At 39.0% G+C, this 23,932-nt stretch overlaps 1 protein-coding gene across 4 annotated transcripts in view; it reads right to left on the reverse strand.

Annotated features, from left to right (window-relative positions):
• Positions 1 to 23,932, reverse strand: part of KIAA0895 (KIAA0895 ortholog) — a 76,827-nt gene that overhangs the window by 39,159 nt on the left and 13,736 nt on the right. Inside the window, exons 1-2 of one of the 4 annotated variants that reach the window (XM_044246370.1) lie at positions 20,550 to 20,832; positions 10,012 to 10,307 (exon numbers count right to left, since the gene is read on the reverse strand). In XM_044246370.1, the coding sequence (XP_044102305.1) occupies positions 10,012 to 10,307; positions 20,550 to 20,574 (321 nt within the window). In that variant the 5' untranslated portion in view covers positions 20,575 to 20,832. Of the gene's footprint in view, positions 1 to 10,011; positions 10,707 to 13,613; positions 13,650 to 20,549; positions 20,833 to 23,932 lie in introns of those variants that run through there. The other 3 variants (XM_044246369.1, XM_044246371.1, XM_044246372.1) reach the window with 3 other exon arrangements.

Raw genomic sequence — 23,932 nt, forward strand, 5'->3', positions numbered from 1 at the left:
AAAGTAAATAAAAATGGGCACTAGAGGAAACAGAGGGCATTCCAGGCAATAAGAATGGGTCAAACGTGTATACAAAGAAAGTGAAATACAGAGTTTCTAGGTTGAAGAGGCATCAGGAGACTCACAGGAACCGTGTTAGATTCTGGGAATAGCTGAAATAAATAAAATACACTTTTTATCAATCAGTACAGTGATGAGAACAAAAAAAACCCAAAAAAACAAAATTTGTGAATAACAGTATGATAAGTGCTATGATACTTAGCCCAAGATGCATACGGCTGGTGGTACAGAGTTGACTTGCAAATGTAAGCACAAACCAGATCATGAAAGATGAAAGACCAGTAGGCCATGCTACAGATTGGAGGAGCCATGAAGGTTTTCAGGAAGGCAAATGACATCAGAATTGTATCGTAGAAATAGACATTAATGCGGTATGGAGAGCAGGGGAGATTGAAGCAAATACTTTTGCAAACATATAATTCAGTAATCTATAAAATAGCCTACAGACTATGATCAGATAATAATAAAAGTATTTCCAAAAATTATACTCTACGTATGCAGAATCAAGGAAATAAATAGGTCTGAGACACTAATCTAATGTCAATGAAGGAAAAGTGTAAGAACACAGTAGGACAAAGACAGATGCCTCCTGCTGCTGCCTTCTCTCCACCCCCTTTGCATGTTTGTGTCAAAAGGGTTGGGGGTAGTCTGAACGTATACAACGTGTACAATCTGAGTGTATCAGATTGTAACTGCTACCAGGATAAGATATTTATAAACAGCCTAGTAACAAAGACTCTTCTTTTACCACCTACCAGGATAAAGCAGATATTCAAGCTATTCTGTAGCAAAGACCTTGTTAACAACCTAAGAATGCATGTCAGGCAAATTTTCAAAAGCAAATCAACAAAATGCTCTTTAAGTAATCAAGATCATAACTTCTTCCAAAGACATAAAATCTGATGGGGTATGTCCATCTCTGAATATAAGAAATGATTAAGGAGGTGCCTGAGTGGCTAGGTTGGTTAAGCAACTGCCTTAGCTCAGGTCATGATCCCAGGGTCCTGGGATGGAGCCCCTCATTGGGCTCCCTGCTCAGTGGGGAGACTGCTTCTCCCTTTCCCTCTGCTGTTCTGCCTGTGTCTCTCACTCTGTCAAATAAATAAATAAAAATCTTTTTAAAAAATGATTAAGAAATGATCCCACTTTGGGTACCTGAATGGCTCAGGTGGTTAGAGGTCTGCATTTGGCTCAGGTCATGTGTTCGCTTCGGCAGCACATATACTATGCATTTGGCTCAGGTCATGATCCAGAGAGTTGGGACCGAGTCCTGCATTGGGCTCCCTTCTCCCTGGACAGCCTGCCTCTCCCTTTGCCTTTCTCAGTCTCTCATGAATGAATGAATGAATGAATGAATGAATGAATAAATAAATTTTTAAAAACTTCTCCAATCTAATACAGACCATACTAAATTCAATCCTTAAAAAAAAAAAAATCTCATAACTTTTGGCTATCTGTGAAAGGTCTGTGATTTTCTAAACAGAAAACTGTGTCGTGAAGGAGAGGTCTAATTTACTGATTTATTGGTTGAGTTTATTTATTTAACATAGAGAGACAGTGAGAGAGGGAACACAAGTAGGGAGAGTGGGAGAGGGAAAAGCAGGCTCCCAGCTTGATCCCAGGACCCCAAGATCATGACCTGAGCCAAAGGCAGACACTTAATGAATGAGCTACCCAGGTGCCCCAGGAGAGGTCTAATTTAAAGGAAACTTGCTTTTTCCTTTCCCTTTTTAAATCTGAACAACTTGGGGGTCTACCAAGATAAAGCACCTTCAGTGTCAGTACAATTAAAACTTAGGCCTAGGGGCACCTGGGTGGGTCAGTGGGTTAAAGCCTCTGTCTTTGGCTCAGGTCATGATCCCGGGGTCCTGGGATCGAGTCCCACATTGGGCTCTCTGCTCAGCAGGGAGCCTGCTCCCCCCCCCCACCTACCTCTCTGCCTACTTGTGATCTCTCTTTCTCTGTCAAATAAATAAATAAAATCTTTTTAAAAAAAGAAAAAAGAAAACTTAGGCTTAAAGAAATATTATATCAAGACATCTTGCCAACAGTCTGATTTCCATTTAGGTTGCTTCTATCAAAAAAGTAGAACAAATATTTGTCTTGCTTTAGAACATGATATAATATTTATTTCAATGCATGAGCTTTAATATAACAATTAATTATCAATTCCATTCATATGACATTGTTGTCTGAGGACCACGCCTAAAAGTCTTTATGTTATGCTAACCATAGCTCCCAATACAATAGAGCTTATATTTAACAGATCTGGTAAAACACAGGTGATGAACCAGCAACCCAACGGGTAAATGTGGCCCATATCAAATAGGTTTTCTTCGGTCTAGACAGGCTTTCTTTAATTGAATTAGCAGCCAACATTTACCTGAAGATAAGCAATTTATATCTTTCTATGTTAGCATAAAGATACATTACAAAATATAATGTAAAATCTACATGAATTTAAGATAAAACATAGATTTGCTCCTGATTTCCTGGATTATTCTCTTTACATTTCTGCTATAAGGTTACAGTCTTAGAAAACTTTGTAAAGTATTCTCCTGAGCTGTCAAATTGAATATGCACTATAGAAAGAACTGCACTGGAATCATTAAATCTTAGGTTCTTATACTTAAAAACCAAATTTCACTTATTTAGAAAATTCATTTTTTGTGTTTTTTTTTCAAGCAAGCTCCATGCCCAGCATGGAGCCCAACATGGGGCCTGAACTCACGACTCTGAGATCAAGACCTGAGCTGAAATCAAGAGTTGGCCACTCAACTGACAGATCCACCCAGGCGTCCTTAGAAATAGTTTTAACAAACTAAATCACTTGCCGATTATGATGTACTAAAGCACTGTTATCTGAAATAAAAGGAATTTTCAGTTAACAAAGCTGGTAAAAACTGAGCCATTCTGTGATTAGTATGCAATTGGAAGACGACCTAAATGTTTTTACAAAATAAATGAAACAACTTAGATATACAATGTGACATGACACAGAATCTTGATTTAATTAGCTACAGTATTTTTAGGTCTCAAATGAGAGAGATTTGTGTTGTCCTAGAAATAGTTCTCAATAATCATTTAGTTTATTTCCCTCAATATGTATGTGGGGGAAATGAAGCAGAAACTGCAATATTTACATGAATATGAAGTCTGGGAATAAAAATAAAAATATACTCATTCTGCATCACGACATGCAAAGAAAACTTCAGAGATTGAGCCATCTCTCTCCCATAGAGAAAGAGTCTTACAAATCAACCCCAAATCAAAAACTATTTTTATTTTTACTTTTTTTAAAGATTTTATTTATTTATTTGACAGAGATCACAAGTAGGGGGAGAGGCAGGCAGAGAGAGAGAGGAGGAAGCAAGCTCCCTGCTGAGCAGAGAGCCCGATGCGGGGCTCGATCCCCATGACCCGAGGTGAAGGCAGAGGCTTTATTTAAACCACTGAGCCACCCAGGCCCCCCCAAAAGACTATTTTTAAAAGAAGGCAATTCTCCAATATCTTAGTTACATTTAAATGTCTGACAAACCTCATATTTAAGATAGCAATTTCTGTAAACAGCTAAAATCCATTTTGTTATTGGTTGAGAAGGTTAGGTTTTAAGATATTATAAAGATTAACAAGTACACATTTATGGAGTACTTCGGTATCCTACAATGGAGACATGATGAAAATGTTTTATTGTAGGTTTTTGACATAAAATATTTTGCAAATGTATCTGCATATTTCTTCTAGTAACTACAAGCCTTCAACATCTGTTCTTCATCCATACTAACAATCCTCAATATTTAATCTTGCGTCTTTCCTAATTGCATTTCTCCCCCAGAGGTTATGATGCAACATGTCTAGAACTAAATCAAAATTCAAAAACTTTCTTTATACATCAATTCAGGGCTTTATTTTTACTTAGATGTTTGATTTTAAGCAACATTTCCTTCTATAATCTCCATTGCATGCCCCAGCTTGTGGCTTTTTCTATTACTGAATTTATTACTTACTACTGATTCTAATGAATTACTCATGGCTGGTAGAGCACTGTCCCAGCAGGAAAGAAAAGGTGGCTGCTTTGATGAGAAAAATTCAACAAAGAGAGAGAAGGAGTATCTTCCTACTTTAGCTAATTCATATAAATGCTTCCTTCCATTAACATGGGTAATAAAAAACTAACTACTGGGGTACCTGGGTGGCACAGGTGGTTGAACATCCGACTCTTGGTTGGCTCAGGTCATGATCTCAGACCTCAGATCTCAGGCACACAAGACTGAGCCTCGTGTTGGGTGCTGCACTCAACATGGAATCTACTGGGATTCTCTCTCCCTCTCCTTCTGCCCTTCCCCCCATGCTCTGTCTCTCTAATAAATCTTTTTTTAAAAAAGCTATCTTTACAAAGAGTTATTTTGAAAAATATAAGATCTTAGAAACAGGAAGACACTGGTTACACAATTTCATTGTAGAAGAAATTACTGAAGGGTGCCTGGGTGGCTCAGTGGGTTAAGCCGCTGCCTTCGGCTCAGGTCATGATCTCAGGGTCCTGGGATCGAGTCCCGCATCGGGCTCTCTGCTCTGCAGGGAGCCTGCTTCCTCCTCTCCCTCTCTCTGCCTGCCTGTCTGCCTGCTTGTGATCTCTGTCTGTCAAATAAAATCTTTAAAAAAAAAAAAAGAAATTACTGAAAACTATTTTCAATTATTTTGTTTCATTTTAATTACTTTAACAGTTCTGGATTGTGTGTACTCCACATCAAACATAAAGGGAATAAATGAAATACAATTTAGGATAGTTCTAAAAGAGAAAAGGTATATACCTTGGGAGCTTTAATGGAAGGGATGCTTCTGCTTTGATTCTTAGTTGCCACAGAGATAAGGAGAGAGAAATAATGTGGAATAGTCTTTCTGGGGAAACTTCACTCAGTTTACAGATGAGGAGCCAATTTTGACCTTGAAAGTCTTCCTAAGGGACTAATTACCAGTGTGCTGAATTGAGACTGAAGCCATAACTGAAAAGTGCCCTTATAGGAGATACTTTTGTTTTACAGCTTCCCCCCCAAAAACAGTAATAATCATTATTTCATAGGTTTACCATAACGAGAAAAAAAAATCTTCAATGGCCCTATAATAAACTCATGCCAGAGGCATGGATCCTAGCCAGCAAAATAAGAGGATCTTTACATCTCGTGCTTTTTGGGTGCAGGAGGTGGTGGCATCAGGGTTTGGAAAAGCCAGGCTAAAACCACGCTGTGTGAAACAGTGGTATGCTGGAGCCTTATCATATTGGCTTGTGAGAACTCACTGAGTTTTTATTAATTTGCAAGCCAGTTGATATTCCATTGCTTGAAACAGACCATGGTGGAAGCATTCATATTTGTTTCATGGACTCTGAGAGCTAGTGTGCCAACATGCTATTGTGTGGAAAACAGTAGTACTTGGAACAGACTCCTGGTTCTGCAATTTACTATATGTGACCGCAGTAAAAGTTACTTCATTTCTCTAGATCAGTTTTTTCAACTGGCAAAACTCTAAGTATTGCACCTCAAGTGAGAAACTAAAGATGATAATAGGTATAAAGTACTAAGCAGAGTAACAAGCAAGTATTAAGTAACCTATCAATACTGGTAATCTACCATACACTGAAGTTCATGTGACTTTGTCCTTAAATTTCAAAGCAATATTAATGGAATAACAGAACCCTTAAAAAAAAAAAAAACACAGTGTCAGCAATTTCATAATAATACGAGTATGTGGAGAAGAAATATAGTTTTGTTCACTCTTTCCCAGCTACCCTTAATGCAAAATTTCTAACTTAGCATACACTTAATTTCCTTGATGTTCTGTATAAATATCATACAACCGAAAACTATTATAGTAGTACTATGATGCCAAAGAACCCCATGCTTATGGTAAATGTTATCCTTATTGTATAAATGTAGGGCCCAGGACTGTTCAATTTGTGAACAGTCCCCCCCTAGAACTGTGTAAAACAATGGCCCTTTACAAAGCTATAGAAACCAGACCTTAAAACTGATCAGGAATCTCAAACCAACAGGGAGTACAACAGCCCAAAGAGATGTTTTTGTTTGTTTGTTTTAAAGATTTTATTTATTTATTTGGCAGACAGAGATCACAAGTAGGCAGAGAGGCAGGCTGGGTGGGGGGGATGGGGAGAAGCAGGCTTTCTGCTGAGCCCAATGTGGGGCTTGATCCCAGGGTCCTGAGATCATGACCTGAGCTGAAGGCAGAGGCTTAACCCACTGAGCCACCCAGGCACCCCTCAAATAGATGTTTTGAGTACAGAATTTTTTCTTCTTCTTTTCTAAAATCTGAATGTCAATCTGAATGCCTTTAAGAGATCAACTTGAGCCCACCATTCCCCATTTCTTACAACCAGCGAAGTCTGAAGGAAACCAGAAGCAAGCTTCCAAGAGTCCTCTCTGAATGAAATCACAAAGGATGCAATTAATTTCTCCCGCAACTGAGTTCTAAGAATGCATAAAGAGTGGTCTACCAAAGAAACTTGTTACAGATCAGCACCCAAGGCTTTTACTGGGGGCGGGTACATAAGTACCCCTATACCTAGCATATTCCAAAATTACAGACTCCCAAAAGAAAAATCAGTGCTACTATAAACACCATTTGCACAGTTTAAGCACAGCAACCTACACTTATCATTTAGAGGAAGTTTTATTTCAGTGTAGAAAACCTTACCAATCAAGTTCCCAGACGCCAGGCCAAGGCAGACCTTTCTAAAGTCAGCGGTGTCAGGCCTGCTCTGTCAGCAACTTCTGCACATCCACCTTTAACTTTTCTTCCCTGCCAACAAAAGCCTTGTCCCAAGGTCTTTACCCAACACCCCAAGCCTGCCTTCTCTCACACAAATGCTCACCATTTACCAAGTGCTAATTATCCACACTGCTCCAGTTTTATTAACACATAAGAAAATAATCCCTAACCTTTAGCTTATCTAGCCAAACAAAAGTTGACTTTTTTCCCCAATGTTATTAAATACCACTCTACCAATCAGAACTTCTAGTTAGCATGAGCTAGCCTGGATCTACACTGAGATAGGATTTCAGCCAGAGCTAGAAAACAAATCACTTAAGCTGTCCATTGGCTTTATCATGTAAATATATAATTTCCATTTGACTGCTGGAAATACTGAAAATAGTTCAAGGACTCTTATTACCACCCTGAAGACTCTTCTCATCTCTCACTATCAATCTTATTCAACAAAGTGCAGAGTGCAAAGCCAAATGGATTTGATATCTAGGTTTCACAGAGGTAGTTGGCCTCTGTGAAGTAGGACAGACAGTGCACTGGCTGTCAGTTTTACGGCACAAGGGTGCTGCTGAGAATCCACTTCTGATTCACTGCTTAGCAGCTTCCAGCATTCTCTCGTCCCAGAACCCTTCAGCCCCCAGGAAGTGCTGTACTCTTTCCTGCAAAGGTCCAGAGCCAGAGAAAACAGAGATTCTCAGTTTCTGTCAAGCTTAAACACACTCAAGGTTTGGGGAGCTGAGAGCCACCATGGCTGTTAGCAAGGGGCTGGAAGGGTTCAGCAGGCTCCACCTGAAGTTATGCTCAAGTCCTACAGCCCATGCTAGATCCCTTGAACCACCTAAAGGACCTGACTGTCTCCTGGGGAACCTAATAACTAGACTATAAAAACCTGAATCCTGGAACTCCTTGACATTGATGGAACAATCACCTGGGAATGACCAGAGCTTGAGCATTCCTTTGGTTCTACTCTGACAGACTTATCTGTGCATGGAAAATTCTGCATTGCTCTGCCGGTCTGTGCATTTTGGAGGACGACGGTCACTCACTCTCCAACAACGATGTAGAAGGATTCAGATCTTGACTAGGAAGACAATCTGCTAGAGACTCCACTTCAGGGTAGAGGCCAGAGACCAACAGGCGACTTCACTATCCTGGTCTCTCTCTGTGCAGCAGGTTTCTAAAACCTGAGACTAGCTCTGAAGCTGTGCTTTTGCTTCACAGCTAGGGAGGGGAAGGATGTATGCCATCATGTCATAATTCACTGAGATGCTAAATAGGAATTTAAGCATATTTTATGGCCGGCTTATTCTAAAGAATCTCTTTTATTTGACAAAAGTGGTTTAAACAGTATACTAGGCGTTTGTTGGGACCATCTTCCCAAATGGTGGCATTTGAAGCAGCCATCTAGGACTGCTGGTGCCACATACTCAAGAAACCAAACTACAGGTTTATCTCCTCAAGCTGGAATTGAGTTAAAATAGATTGTAAAGTCACAGGTCAAGTAGTGTCAATTCTCAGTCTGTGGAGCTGCTGATGCTTCCTAATTGTCTTTCATGGAAATGAGAGAACATTCATTTTGATCCAGTGGTGGAAAATGTCCTTCCCAACTGGCCGGGGTTAGGATAGGAGACCAAATTAAAGAATACTGGTAAGTAAATCTCAGCCATCTCTTTCAGCAATAATGGGTGGAAAAAGCAAATAGCATTTTTATAATTATAAATTTTAAATGAGTGAAAGCCCTATTCAATCAATTGCAAGTTCCAAACAATAAAAAAAACAGAAAATGACTGCCAAAACAGGAATAAAAATAATACGACCTTTTTATTAGTGTTTAACATACCACATTTAAGTGAAAAGTGAATACTCATTAAAAATCCAGAGAAGTAAGTGAAAAGGTTTCTTCTAACAACGGAAAAATAAACAGAAAGACTAAAACTATGGTAATCCTAAATTTTTAAGCTTTATTTACATAATGGCTTTAAAAGACTGATCAGATTCTAGGTCATTTCTAACAACAAAAAATCTGCTGGCCACAAGTACTTCCAGGAATTGTTCTGTAGGAAAAATGTTAAAATCAGGCATACAGCACAGGCAAATGGAACCATGCAGTTTCACCCAGCCTACAAACAGATTTCTAACCACTCACAAAACAAACTGAAGTTCATGTATTATAAAAATATATAGAAAGTTAATTGAACAGGGGCACCTGGGTGGCTCAGTGGGTTAAAACCTCTGCCTTCGGCTCAGGTCATGATCCCAGAGTCTGGGATAGAGCCCTGCATCGGGCTCTCTGCTCTGCAGGGAGCCTGCTTCCCTTCCTCTCTCTCTGCCTGCCTCTCTGCCTACTTGTGATCCCTATCAAATAAATAAATAAAATCTTAAAAAAAAAGAAAGTTAATTGAACAAAATATGGTGTACCTGCATGAACTCAACCCTATGTCCCCTTCAGCCAATTTCCCTCAATAATTTAAATGGATTTCAAAGTTTCTTAAGTCCCGTAACACACAAAACTATGTGGTAAGTCTAAAATGAGCAGTTTGGAAAGTGTTGTTCATATCATTTAGATCATGATTTGCTACCCTTGAAAATAATTTTTAAAACTCCATTATTATCTTTTTTAAATGAGTGCTGAAATATGTGGTGATGATAAACAATTTCAGTAAAGCATTAAAAAGTTCATGGGCAAGTATCCAACCTAACTTTCCAAATTGCCTCTGGAGCCTAAGTAAGGTGGGAATGTAATACAACAGGGGAACTAAAAGACTGTTATGATCCATCTAAGGCAGACTCAAAACCAAGTAGAAAACACAAACACAGTGTGAGCTAACAGCACTTATCTGTGGGTTGGCTAATGGACTGCAAGTATGTAACTCCCCAAAATAAGCCTGGAACCAGAATCTGAAAATTTTCCCAAATATAGTTGCTTCCAGTCACAAAGTCTATCTAATAGACTCTTCATAGATTCAGACTAGTGCAAAGTAGTTCACATACAGGCTACGGCACTCACCTGGAGATCTCCTGTCACATACTCACATGTCCTGAAGGGGAGTTAACTATTGCATACAAATACCTGAACTATTTTTTAAAGTCATTTTATTTCTTTTTCTAAGATTGCAGATAATTGCTTTAGTTACATAGAAATGAAACGCCACTACTGAAGTAGTGTTTTACCTGTTTAAGAAATCGGTCTGATGCATTGCTGTGTTTGGCTAACACACTTGGCAGAGATGGGTTTGCATATTCAAACTGAGGATTGTAGGTATAATCAGATTTGAAGAATCTCAGTTTCTCTTTCTCCAAGTTGGTGGGCTTTATAGCAGTCAATATACAAAATTTCTTCCCAGAAAAGTCATCTCCTTTTTCAAAACTTCTAGACAACTGAGGCTGCAGCTTTGGCTTTGGCAGAGCAGAGAAATGGCGTCGCTTTACTTTGTTTTTGGGTTTAGGTGGCAGTACTATGCTGCTCCCTGTAACAGAGATATCATGTGTAAACTTTAGAGGATTCGACACTGAACTAGTGACAAAGACACCAGGCTGCCTTTCTAGGCAATACCAAGTACCACTGCTCATCATAGACACTGGGGCTTTCATCTTGCGAAGATCTTTACTACGAGAAGAACTAGGAGATTTGCTGGGTTTTCTACATCTTTTGGAGTAGGTAGAGGAAGACTGTTTTTGTGAATGATGCTTTTTCTCCTCTTTGCTCTGTAGTAGGACATTGTAACTACTGGTTCCAGTTGTGAAAATGTCCTTTAGTATCCCAGAAGATAAATGTGAAATGCTTCTTTTGCTGTCAATGATCAATGACTCTTCTGCATTTAGAACAGACTTCTTAGCGAGTTCTTGTTCAGGCCAGTGAAGCTTTTCTGTGTTAATAAAAAAAAAATCAAAACAAAAGAAATAACAAAGATACCAGATGAAGCAAATTGCTTATTATACAAAAAGTATTCTGAAGGTTCTGTAAATTGTATAATTTTGCAACAATCTTTAGAAAAGATATTTTAAATATTAAAATATGTTACTACACTTTGGTCATGCTAGACAGTGTCACTTCTACACAAGCATATACATGCTAAATTATCTATGAAAATTATCATCTTCCAACTATTAGATGATCAAAGTTTAGTATCAATGTGAGATAATGTACATAAATAATTTGTATTGTCAACTCTGAATACGACTTCACAGAAAGGATATCATTTTCAATAGTGTCACCAGTATCAAAGTAAAATTGAAGGCACTTTCAAAGCCAACACAATCTTCAAATTGGACGCTATAAATAAAGATAGCCATCAGTAAAAGAAGGACACTGCCTTATTTATCTCAAAAATCATTTTAAAAATTAAATAAATGATATGTGTATGTTAAAGCATGTTTTAGTAATGTCACTTGATTGGTTAATTTTCTGAATTCTAGGCTATAGGTTAATATGAAAGAAAACTAAGATTTTTTTTTCTTGCCAAGTCTAAAAAAAATTGTAATTACTATCACATAGATATTAGAATATCATGTGATAAATGAAGGAGAGGTCAGTTTTGCCTTTAGATTTCACCAGTGCTTTAAAGAGGTACGAATCACATGATATACTGGTGGTCATGCACTGCTTTAAAACTGTGTTGACCTGCATTCTTTCATTCCAGAAATAGATGGAATACTACTAATTAGGTACATAGCTATGAGAAACATCTTTATAAATCCATTGTTTCTGCCTTCAACCAGCTTCTAATCTAGCTCTGAAAGCAAGGCAGTCCTATGAAGATCTGAATAATCATCCAAAGTAGTGTAAGTTTAAATGTGAAAAATAGAAAATACAGACAATAATCTAGAAATCAGAGAAGGACAAAAGCAATATGAAGAAAAACAGATGAGATTGCACATAGGCCCTTAAGAACTTTCAGATTTAATTCTAAACTGACAAAATGAGTTTGTCTTAAATCCTACTTACACCAAAACTATATTCCAAGCTGACTCCTACCTACAAATCTGATCTCTGGCCAAGCCTGCTTATAAACTTTTCCTACAAATTATATAATTCTCTACAAATGACATATAATTCTCTCAACTAGTTCTCTTTTCCAAGTCTCAATGGACCCTTATGCCTCTAGCCCCCAACCTTTGGCTCCTACTATGGAAACATTCTCAATGCTACCCGACTTGGACAGATGCCTGCCTTGCCAAGAAACATGATTTCAATTTTTTGAAAATTTTCTCCACATTCCTCTGTCATTCATTAAGATCAGACATTCAGGAATCCTTTCTATAGTAAGCAATGGTAAATACTAGCAGCAATAATAATGACATACCATTTGTTGACACTTTTATAGGAGTTTGGGATTTCACAGAAAACTGTACATGTTATATCATTTAACTCTCAGAAATATTAAATAATTTGCTCAAGGTTATATATCAATAAAGTAATAAACTGCAAACTGATTTGAATGCAGTTGTATGTGATTACAGACTCCATGCATGTTGTGTTATGCATGGCCATTCGTTCATCAGCACATGTTCAATATTAAGTCTGCTACATGCACAGCACTGCACCTTTTCTTCCTCTGCACGGAACACAGACCCCAATAAGACATGGTAATCTGAATAACCAATGTACTAAGATAGGTACCAGAACTGTGTTTTATTCATTTCTGCCAATACCTAGCATGGATCTGATAAATGTATACTGAATAAATGAATGAATGAATGAATGACAGGACCCTAAACATATCACTCTCCAACCATTCTAGATAAACAGGTATCTGCTAGGTATTGGTTCTGGAACCATTCTATAGTTCCAGGAGATCACTGCAGAAGTGAAAATACAACAGGGAAAAACCCTGAGTCAATGGTTCTTAACCAGAGACAGCTGTGCCCCCCACCTAAGGGAACATATGGCAGTCCTGGAGACATTCTGGTTGCACAATGAGGGACGGGTGCTACTGGCATCTTGCGGATAGAACCCAAGGATGATGATAAATATCCATCAATGCATAGGACAGACTTCTATGACAAAAATATCCATCCCAAACTGGTGCTATGATAAAGAAACCCTGCCCTAAACATAAATTTTTTAAGCTTAGAAGTCATAGGGTTTAGGGTAAAGACCTGGTTAAGTACCAGATCAAAAATGGATAACAATTCAAATATGTAAGGTACTTAAAAGTCCTGCCAGTTAATATTTTCTAGGCCAAAATTTTAAATTTTAATTCCCGTGTCTTAAAGACAACATAAAAGCATAAATCTGCAGGGGCTAAATGCCTACTACTTGTACAAGCTGAGAGGTAGGAGCAAGATTGCACAGGGTCATGTCGAAGGTTGACTGCACAAAGAAGCCATTCAATAAATGGAAAAAAACAGACAAAAATAAAAAGAACAAATAAAACTTTCAGTATGGGCTGGTAGGTCTCAATTCCTTAGGAGTTTTAGACTTAAGTGTTGCCAAATGGTAGTCCAAATTGGGCAGGCTGGGCAAACATAGGCTAAGGAACATCAGAACCCAGGCTGTAGCCTAATGCCCATGAATAATGTCAGTTTCCCTAAAAAGACACAACTTTACAAGACAAAAGGTGATTAGGAAAGGAAGACTGAAATGGACACTAAAAGGGAAAGAACAAGAAAACTGAGATAAGAATAAAGGCTATTCCAAACTTAGAAAAGTCAGGTGAGGAGTAGGCACAGCCAGGAAGGTAAAGGGAGGTAATCAGGTTCTTCTCTCATTTGGTCCTCATAATAAAAACAGAGAAAGTTAAACCAAATTAAAAACAGTGAATAAGGGGCACCTGGGTGGCTCAGTGGGTTAAAGCTTCTGCCTTTGGCTCCGGTCATGATCCCCGGGTCCTGGGATCCAGCCCCACATCGGGCTCTCTGCTGCGTGGGGAGCCTGCTTCCCTTCCTCTCTCTGCCTGCCTCTCTGCCTACTTGTGATCTCTGTCAAATAAATAAATAAAATCTTAAAAACAGTGAATAAAACTATTCTAAAGAATCCAATTTTGATGGCATATTACATGTATGTTTTGTTGATTTTCTTTAAAAGATTTTATTTATTTATTTATTTATTTATTCAACACAGAGAGAGAGAGTGAGAGAGAGCGCACAAGTAAGCAGAGCAGCAGGTAGAGACAGAAGGAGAAGCAGGGTCTCTGGCTAGCAGAGAGTCAGATGCGGGGCTAGATCCCAGGACTCTGGAACCATGACCTGAGCTGAAGGCAGCCGCTTAACCAGCTGAGCCACCCAGGTGCCTCAATTTTGTTGATTTTTTAAAAAAATGAATATTCAGTGTAAAAATGCTTGCTTTCGTTCCTAAGACTCAGTGGCTCTATGACCACAGAGTTCCAAGGGTTCTTTTGTTTTGTCATAAAGCATCAGTGACCCCTAAATTCAGAATTTCATTTCATCTCAAACAAGATATATTTCAGATATATATACTTAATAAAAATCCTAAACCATCTGCCAAATCCCTCAGTGGGGAGTGGGGAATGGGAGAGAGGTGACAGTGTGTGTAGGGCAGAACACTTTTCCCCCAGAGTATGGCATTTCAGCTCAGTTGCTAATTATCTACCGGAGAGGTTTAACATCAGTCCTTTTTGAGCTCCATCTGCTGGTGAGTAAGGTTTGGGAGTGCCAAAGGTGTATTTATTTAATAAAACACCAATCTTGCCAAATGCTGATCTCTTATTAAGTTCATAAAAGTGGGACAGGTGATCAAATAACTTATACAAGATAAATATAAGTTAATTTCTCAGAGTCCCACTGATCTTATTTCAGTTGCATTAAAATGTACTCATAGAGACTCTAGAGGTTGTTTTTGTAATTTTAACTATTATTGTTTAAGAATAAATAACTTTTAAAAATGCGTAAAAACAGGAGCCTGGGTGGCTCAGTGGGTAAGCCTCTGCCTTTGGCTCAGGTCATAATCTCGGGGTCCTGGGATCAAGCACCCCATCGGGCTCTCTTCTTGGTGGAGAGCCTGCTTCCTCCTCTCTCTCTGCCTGCCTGTCTACTTGTGTTCTCTCCCTCTCTGTCAAGTAAATAAATAAAATCTTTTTAAAAATGCATAAAAACAGTAAAAGGTCAATAAGAAGATTTCATTAAAGAATATCCTATTCTTTTTCTTGAAAAATCAAAACTTGTTAAAAGCATATGGCAGGCTTCTTTGAAGGAAGTGAACTCATTTTCTCTCAGAAAAGTAGTACGGCAATCAATCCTACTTTCTTATATTAAAAGTCACTATATGACATTTTAGCCATCAGCAATCTACTTCACTACAACCTTAGAGTGAACAAAAATAATTTGTTAATCAAAGAAATCATTCACCCCAACCTGATTATCTTGAAGGAAAAAAGGGGAAATATTACATTAAAATTGATACTAAGTACATTCACAAGTAGGTGAATATACTGAAATTACCAACACAATGAAAGCTTAATTTGTATCTAGAACAGGAGAAAAGGATACCAGGATTCCTGGCTTCTCTTTCCAGTTCTTTCAATGACCTCTCTGTAATATTAACCTAATCATTAAACCCCATCAATGCCTCATGTTCCTCATCTAAAGGAATGGGAAAGAGAGGGACTCACTAAACTTTATTTTTCACAACTGTGAAGAGGCGAGGTTTCACAGTAATTATGGCTGAAAGGAAGATTAGATCATCAGAAACAAGCCTGGTGGAAAATACCATTCAATCAATTTTGACCTACCAAATGGCAATGTCATACAGTTCACTAATATTGACAAAACCTGAGAGCCTGGCCCAATTCTATGTAACAAGACCATAGGTTGCTTGATTACAAACAGAAGAAAAGGAAAAACAAAACAGTATAGTCCCTGGACAAAATTAACACTTTAATTTTATCAAGTACTTCTTAATCACTTAAAACTCAAATGATAGAACACCAACAGCCCAAAAAAAATGAACTGTGGTAACTTATATACCAGATTACTATATTGCATTGCAACAGCAGCTGAGGTTGCAAGCAACAATACAGATGAATCTCACAGACAATACTGTGCAACAGAAGCCAGATCAAAAGAGTACATACTGTATAATTACATTTTTATGTAGTTCAAAAACAGGCAAAACTCATTTATGGTATTAGAAATCAGAACAGTGGTTACCACTGAGGGATGGGTTATAACCTAGGAAAAGGCACCAGGGTACTTGGTGGTAGAAATGTTCTACATTTTCATCAAGGCAGTGGTTACATATGCACAGATTCACTGGGCTACACATTTAAGACTTGTAAATTCAATGTATCTCAGTTACACCTTAATCATTTACATGGTATATGAAAAAATCAGAATCTCTGAAAACATATTTATTGCCCAACTTGTCTGCATTATAACAGATAACCTACTAATTTTAGTATCTCTAAATTCAACAGAACCCAATATAGTTTCTCAATCGTAAGTTAAAAAGAGAGAGAGAGATGAAAAGGCACTGCTCATGTCATTCAGGAACTAAGAAAGTCAACTTTACCTCAGGATTCCCAAAAATATCACACTCCCAGTTAGGAGCACTTCAGTGTTATGCAACTAGTAACGATTCTTTATAATGTGACGCTATCATTTTTTGCTTACAAAGTGTTGTGTTATTTTACAGTTAGAAATATGCAGGGTGGGGCACCTGGGTGGCTCAGTGGGTTGGGCCTCTTCCTTCTGCCCGGGTCTGGTCTCAGGGTCCTGGGATCGAGCCCCGCATCGGGCTCTCTGCTCGGCGGGGAGCCTGTTTCCTCCTCTCTCTCTCTGCCTACATGTGATCTCTCTCTCTCTCTCTGTAAAATGAATAAAATCTTAAAAAAAAAAATATATATATATATGCAGGGTATTCTATAATGCCAGAAAAAGATGATTGTGGAAAAAGACACCACTTTAAACACCATCTGAAGTAACGATAAACATGCCAGAAAACAAACTTCCCCATGGCTTTCCACTCAGGATGAAGACAAAACCCCTAACCATGGCATAAGAAGTCATTTGTGGTCAGGTCACTCTGCCTCTCCAGCCTCCTTGCACCAAGTTCCCCTTAATAAGTCCACTCTAGTAGCTTCCTTTCGTTCTGTCAATCCCTCACACCCATTCATTCTCTCTCCAGACACAACAGCTCTTCATACACTGTCTCCTATGTTTGGAGAGCCCTTCCTCCCCTATGTTAGATTAATTTTCACTCTCCCTTGAATTGAAATAACACTTGTTCAGTGATAACCTTCCCTGGAAGGTTCTTTGAAGCACTTGTCACAGTAGCAGTTTTACATTTGTTTGTATGATGGCCTCTTCCATACTGAAATTCTAAGTCTCCTTATGGCATACACCTGCTGTTTGTTCTTGCTCGATCCTTGCCTTGTTTATGAAAGGATGGCCAGAGAGGTAGCCAGGAAAAGATAATATCTGAGAGGAAGGAAAGGATACATGATTTGAATGCCTGAAGGTTAAGAAAAAGAATCATACCAAGATGGCATTAAAAAAATAAAATAGTGGTACTGAAGACAAGTTTTAACGGCAGGTGCCTACTGCTATAATACAATCAGGAGCTATGGGCCTAAGTGTATTCATCCCATATGGCAAAACAGTGGCCTTAAGAGGACTTTTGTCTCCAGCATTTTTAAACATTCACTTTTGTTACAAAGGCCCTTCATTTCTAGATGACTAATTAATCATTTCTTATCACTTACATGTCAGACAAAATATGGGCAGTAGGAAATAAAAAAAAATAACAATCAATATGGTTTCTGACAGCTTTCTGTTACTCACTAAATGAGCTAGATGTCTTCTATCTTGAAAATTTTATAATCAAGTAAAGTATGATTTTTCCAGGCAAAACTTATTTACAGCTTGCTTGTGATAAAAACTTAAAAAACAACACCTGAGTAAACTATCAGATAATATACCACTGATGTTAAATGAGATTTTCATGTTGAACTTCGTGGCTTAAATCAACGTATAGTTACTGTAATAGTGTGGGTTTTTAAAAAGATTTTATTTGACAGAGAGAGATCACAAATAGGGAGAGAGGCAGGTAGAGGGAGAGGGGAAAAGCAGGCCCCCTGCTGAGCAGAGAGATGCGCAACTCCACTGAGCCACCCAAGCAACCCTGTAATAGTGTTCTGCCTTTCCTAGTGGTTGAAAAAATGGTCTTTGGAATGGCTGTTTATTAGTAGCTTTGACCTTGACCAAGTTAACTTCTTTGTGCTGTAGTTTCCTTACCCATAAACAGGGTAATACTACTACATATTTCATAGTATTGGTGTGAAGATTAAAAATGCTAATATATGTGAAGTGCTAAGAACAGTGCCAGCTGTAGTAAGCAGCCTGTGTTAACTACCAGTATGGTTATATTCAATATTATATTCAGCTCTTACAGAAATACTCCATAGAATAATATAAATGGGAAAATATTTAGAATCTTTACATTTGGAATTCCAAGGTAAATTTAACAGTAAGCAATTACTTCTACATTCTAGTATCAACATTTTAGTGGCTTTAGTATAATTAACTATCTTTAAAAAGGTATGAGAAGGCAAACAAAAATTTTCTGATTTGATTCCATTTCAAACAGCACACATAGCATAGACATCTTATTTTAATTCCCCAGTCAGCAGTTCTACTAGGACATTATATTTAGATTATATGAAATTGTGACTATTAAGTCAAAAGATATTATACAGGAAGAGATTTCAGAAATATTTAATTGCTTCACTCCTGAGATTAGAAACCATCAGAAGAACATGGGCTTCTTAGGTACCAAGGAGTAGTGAGAGGATAGCAAGGGAAAAGGGGGGCATGTTTTTCAGCTATATTCTCTTCACAAAGTTTCTAGCTGTCCAAATTGGGCTTTCTAGTATATTAGTGAAACTGCTTGTCATACCGTTCTGAAACTTCACTTATCTAGTTAAGTACTATAAAAAAGAAATAAACTATTTTGAAAAACCACCTGACCAATTACTTTTAATTATATTATATATTATATTAAGTATAATATATTATATTTATATTAAAATATTAACTTTATTTCTAAATGCCTCAATGGCGATTTTAACTCTTACTGAACTATAGAAACTCACTGCGAAATTATCTCAGGGTATGCAACATGCAGAGTTGATTTTTGTTGCTAAATTACAGAAACGGAGTTGAGACAAGAGGAAAAGAGTCTACTATTTCATAAAGCACCTCTCCTTAAACTTCCAACTCCACCTACTGAAAAGGAGGAGATCCACTTTCTTTTGCTGCTGGTTGTTCAGGATACCCACTTTCTAATACTATTATTATCATAAGCGTATTCTCTTTCTACAATGATTGGTTTTGAGAAAATTATTTTAATTGATATTATTTCTAAACTGTTGCCTAAAAATCTTCACTTTGACAGAATCAAACTATATCTTTCTTCAAGGCAGTGGTTTTCAAATGGGGAGGGAAGTAATTTTGCCATCTAGGGAACACTTGACAACGTCTGGTGACATTTTTTGGTTGTCACAACTGTGTGTGGGGTGGGGGGCTTGCTACTGGCATCTAATGAGTAGAGACCAGGGATACTGCTAAACATCCCACAGTGCACAGGACAGTCCTCCACAGCAAAGGATTACCCATTAATTCAATGTTAATAGTGCCAAAGCTGAGAGACCCTGCTCCAAAACGAAAAGAAGGTATGGTATTTTTAAGTACCTTTCAATTTTTTCATTGTAATTTAAGATGAAAAAATAGTGTCTACATCAAATTATATTTTAAAAAACTCTAATGCTAATTTAAGTTGCTTCTTAGATTTTAGGTCTTGTGCTTCCTATCAACATAAATAAGGATGAGATTAAAGTACGAGATCAGCTCCCTATTTTAAAAAACCAAGCAGGACATAAAACACCATAAAATTAAGACCACAAGTATTTTCATTGGAAAAGAATTCAGTTTAGAATTTAAAAACTGATAGAAAAAAAAAAAAAAGGTCTGTTTGGTAGTGCAATACCTGTTAGTAAAAAATTCCGGCCTTTTTTTGACACTAGCTTGAGGATACTGCCTTTACTCTGTTGTTTTTCGTCATGATACTGGATTACCATGAACCCGGTCTTGCAGAAATGTTGATACAGGAATAAATGCCAGGATAATGGTCAAGAAAAGCTTTCTCACACGTAAGATAATATTTAAATGGTTAACATCCATCCATTTTTTCCTTTTTTTAATAAAAGACATAACCTGGGGTCTGAACACCCATTTCTTCAGGCTGGTATAATATATACTCTACAGCGACTACTACTAATACCAACTCAAAACGTTCTCACTGACTTAAGCATATAGAGAAATAAACACAGTAAACACTCATACAGGAATGTGTTCTTTTGCTTAGCTCTGATTTTTCTGAACATTCTAGAAAATTAGACGCCAATACCCTATAATACCTAATACGCTTTCAAATATTTAGACAGCACATTTGTAGGGCCAGTAATGTGTATATCATAATTTATTTCTGGCACGCGCTTACTGATAAAAAGCGACAAAAGGAAAGGGGACCCTTTTCCTGTCTGCGCTCCGCGCATTTTCCGAGCGCCTCCACCGCGCCGCGCACTGTTCCTGGCGCCAGGTTGAGTGCCCGCGCCCCGCGCGGAGCCCACATCCTACCGTTACCTCGGCCTCCGGGCAGTGGGGGCCTCTCGTCGCCCCACACCCGCCGCCACCGGCTCGGAGTACGCTGGCCACCCCTGCCAGCCCAGGGGCCCGACCTTCTCTGCACTCACCCGTCACGCGAATGGACTCCAGCATCGTCCCGCTGAGGCCGCGGGCGGCTAGCTGGCTCCACCGGCACGGGGGACCAGCGGGAACCGGACAGACCGCCTCTAGCTTGTGGCCCGGGCCTCAGAGGTGGGTCACGGCGGAAGGCTGCTCTCCGCGACTTGAGGCAGGATAAAGCGGATAAGGACAGACGAAGAACGTTCGAACACGGCTGTGGAAAGCGCTCCCACCAGCCCGCAGGTGCCGGAAGGTACACACAGCGGTTCTACAGTGGGCAGCTGCGTTGAGAACCCGCTGCCGTGACGTTGCCGCGCCCCCGTTGCTAGGAAACGCTCCTCGCCGTTCGCGCGCGCCGCGCTTCGCTGAGTCTGCGCACCGCTTGGGGCGCTAGCGCGCTGGCGGCCCGAGTCGAAAGGAAGTTAGAGAAGGGAGGGAAAACTACAACTCCCGGCGTGCACAGTGCAGGCCCGTGCCTCAGGGGTCTGTTGGGGCTGGGCCCAGGGAGAGGCTTGGGGCTTCCGCCTCTGGAAACCCGCATTTTGTCGAATAATTTCTACAAGACGTCTGTACCGTATTCGAGGATTTAACACTGCAGCAGCTTCACAAGAGAGAGTGTGACATGACAGCTCCCGCTGTGAATTGCAAAACCAATCTCCTCCACCCTTTGGTTAAAAGGTTGGGAAAACTAAAACAACTTTAGGTTGAAAGGTGTTGATAGTATCTTCATTATTGGAGGAAACTGGAATACATTTATCAATTGAATATTTCAGCTTAATAGCCTTAATACTAAAACACGAAATTTTATTTTTTTTAAGATTTTATTTATTTGAGAGAGAGCGAGAGAGCGCATTGAGGAAGAATGAGAGGGAGAAGCCGGCTCCCCGGTGAGCAGAGAGCCCCAGGTAGGCTTCATCCAGAACTCTGGGATCATGACCTGAGCTGAGCAGAAGGCTAGCGCTTGGCGTACAGATCCACCCAGGCGCCACTAAAATACGCATTTTTTTTTAAAGATTTTATTTATTTATTTGATAGAGAGAAATCACAAGTAAGCAGAGAGGCAGGCAGAGAGAGGAGGAAGCAGGCTCCCCGCGGAGCAGAGAGCCCGATGCGGGGCTCGATCCCAAGACCCTGGGACCATGACCCGAGCCAAAGGCAGAGGCTTTAACCCACTGAGCCACCCAGGCGCCCCTAAAATACGCATTTTAATTTATGATTGTGCAACTGATACCGCTGGATGTTGTTTTCAGTTTGTTATTCCGTGGAAAATATATGGTATAGAGACTATACCATTCAACATATTTTTAGAGCCTGATGTGTGCAAGGTTCTAAGACGAGCCTGGAGGACATAAGGTAAATGAACTAAGTCTTCCGAGCTTCCAGTTTAGGATGAGCTCATAATATGGTGTTGGCACTGTCAAATGTCTTGGCACTGTCAAATTTTCTCATTACCCTTCCTCAAGGTTGAGACAGGACACAGAAATATATTTTCAAACTCAGGAACAAAAGTTATATTAACATAATCTAGGAATGACAGAAAACGTGTGAGGATTTGTAACTTTGCGATCAGTTAGGAGGGAACAGTGGAAATTTAACTATCACAAATAGTAGATGACCTTACATCATATTCTCTCTCAAACTCCTGTGAATACCATCTTCAAAATATATCCAGAATCCAGCCACTACTCATATCATCACTGCCAGCATTCTATTTCCAGCCACCATCTCTTGTTGGATTATAGCTATAGCCTAAATGATCTCCATATTTCCACCCTTGCCTTCTTAAATTTATTCTCAAAATTCAGTAGCCTGTGTGATCCTGTTGAAAAATCAGATGTCACTCTTCAGTGCAAAACACTTCAATGGCTTCCATTCTTACCTATGACATCCTTTATGACCTAGTCTCCTGTCATCCCTTTGATGTCATGTCTCCCCGCTCTCTGCCCTGGTCTCTTCCAAACACATTGGTCTCCTTGATATTTCTGAACAATGTCAAGCACTGTTTCACCTCAAGGCCTTTGTAACTTAGGATTCCAGCAACCTGGAATGCTCTTCCCCAGACAGCCAAAGGACTAGCTCCTTCACCTCTTTCAGGACTTGATCCAAACATCACTTCTCAGGGAGGCCTTTCCTGGCCATTCAATTTAAAATTCTACTTATTTCTCAGATCTCCTACCCTACTTCTCTGTTTCATTTTTCCCCTTAGTACTGAACACTAATTTAATCAAATATTTTACTGATTTATCTTGATTGTCTCCAGCCTTCAAATAAAACTTCCATAAGTGAAGTGATTTTTGCTTGTTCACTGCTGTATCCCAACATCTATAATAGTGCCTGGCACATAGTTTATTTATCAAAGAGAGAGAGAGGGAGAGAGAGCAAGCACAGGCAGACAGAATGGCAGGCAGAGGCAGAGGGAGAAGCAGGCTCCCAACCCAGCAAGGAGCCCGATGTGGGACTCGATCCCAGGATGCTGGGATCATGACTTGAGCCGAAGGCAGCTGCTCAACGAACTGAGCCACCCAGGCGTCCCGTGCCTGGCACATAGTAGGTACTCAATAAATATTTGTAAATTAATGACTAAGTAGACAATAGAAAGTATGCATTTTCAATGATAACTCAAAGAAAATAGAATGATATAAAATGGGATGTAAAGAAAGAATCTTCAGGTTAGAGCGCTTGATATTTTGAGCAATTAATCTTTGCATTCATAAGGGCAGTTACTCCTGCAACATATGTCCCATGGAAAATAAAAGGCTATAAATGAATATATATCTATCTTCCTTATTTAACTAAAACTCTGAAACCTGCTTTCCAAGTTTGCTATAAAAATGCATCTATTACCACTCCAAATTTCTAATTTTTAAAGTCACTGCAATTTAAGAATTGTTAGTTCTCAAAAAAAGACTCCTAAAAGATGTTTATAAGTCATATATTTAGCATTTATATAAAGAATTTACTTTCAATGTTTTTACTGAAGCATACTTAATCATACTGTCCATTTTCATTACATTCTGAAGAAAACAAAATGTATGTACTTGCACATAAGGTATTGGGCTTAGTACTTTTAGAGTACATTATAAAACATGATACTTATCCTCAAGAAACTTACTGACTAGTTAGGAAAGGGTTTATACACACATACACACTAAATTTAGAAAAGAATGTGCCCTAAATGTTTACCTCCCTCAACAGACCATTAAACTTAAGAATTCCAAAAATACACAATTTGGCACCCCTGTAGTTAGGTGCATCTAGAACATTATTTCATTCTTTACTTTTAAAATTGTTTTATGGGGTGCTGGGTGGCTCAGTGGGTTGAGACCTCTGCCTTCGGCTCAGGTCATGATCCCAGGATCCTGGGATCAAGCCCCTCATCGGGCTCTCTGCT

The sequence above is a fragment of the Neovison vison genome, chromosome 4 (genome assembly GCF_020171115.1).
Source record: "Neovison vison isolate M4711 chromosome 4, ASM_NN_V1, whole genome shotgun sequence".
Taxonomy (NCBI): domain Eukaryota; kingdom Metazoa; phylum Chordata; class Mammalia; order Carnivora; family Mustelidae; genus Neogale; species Neogale vison.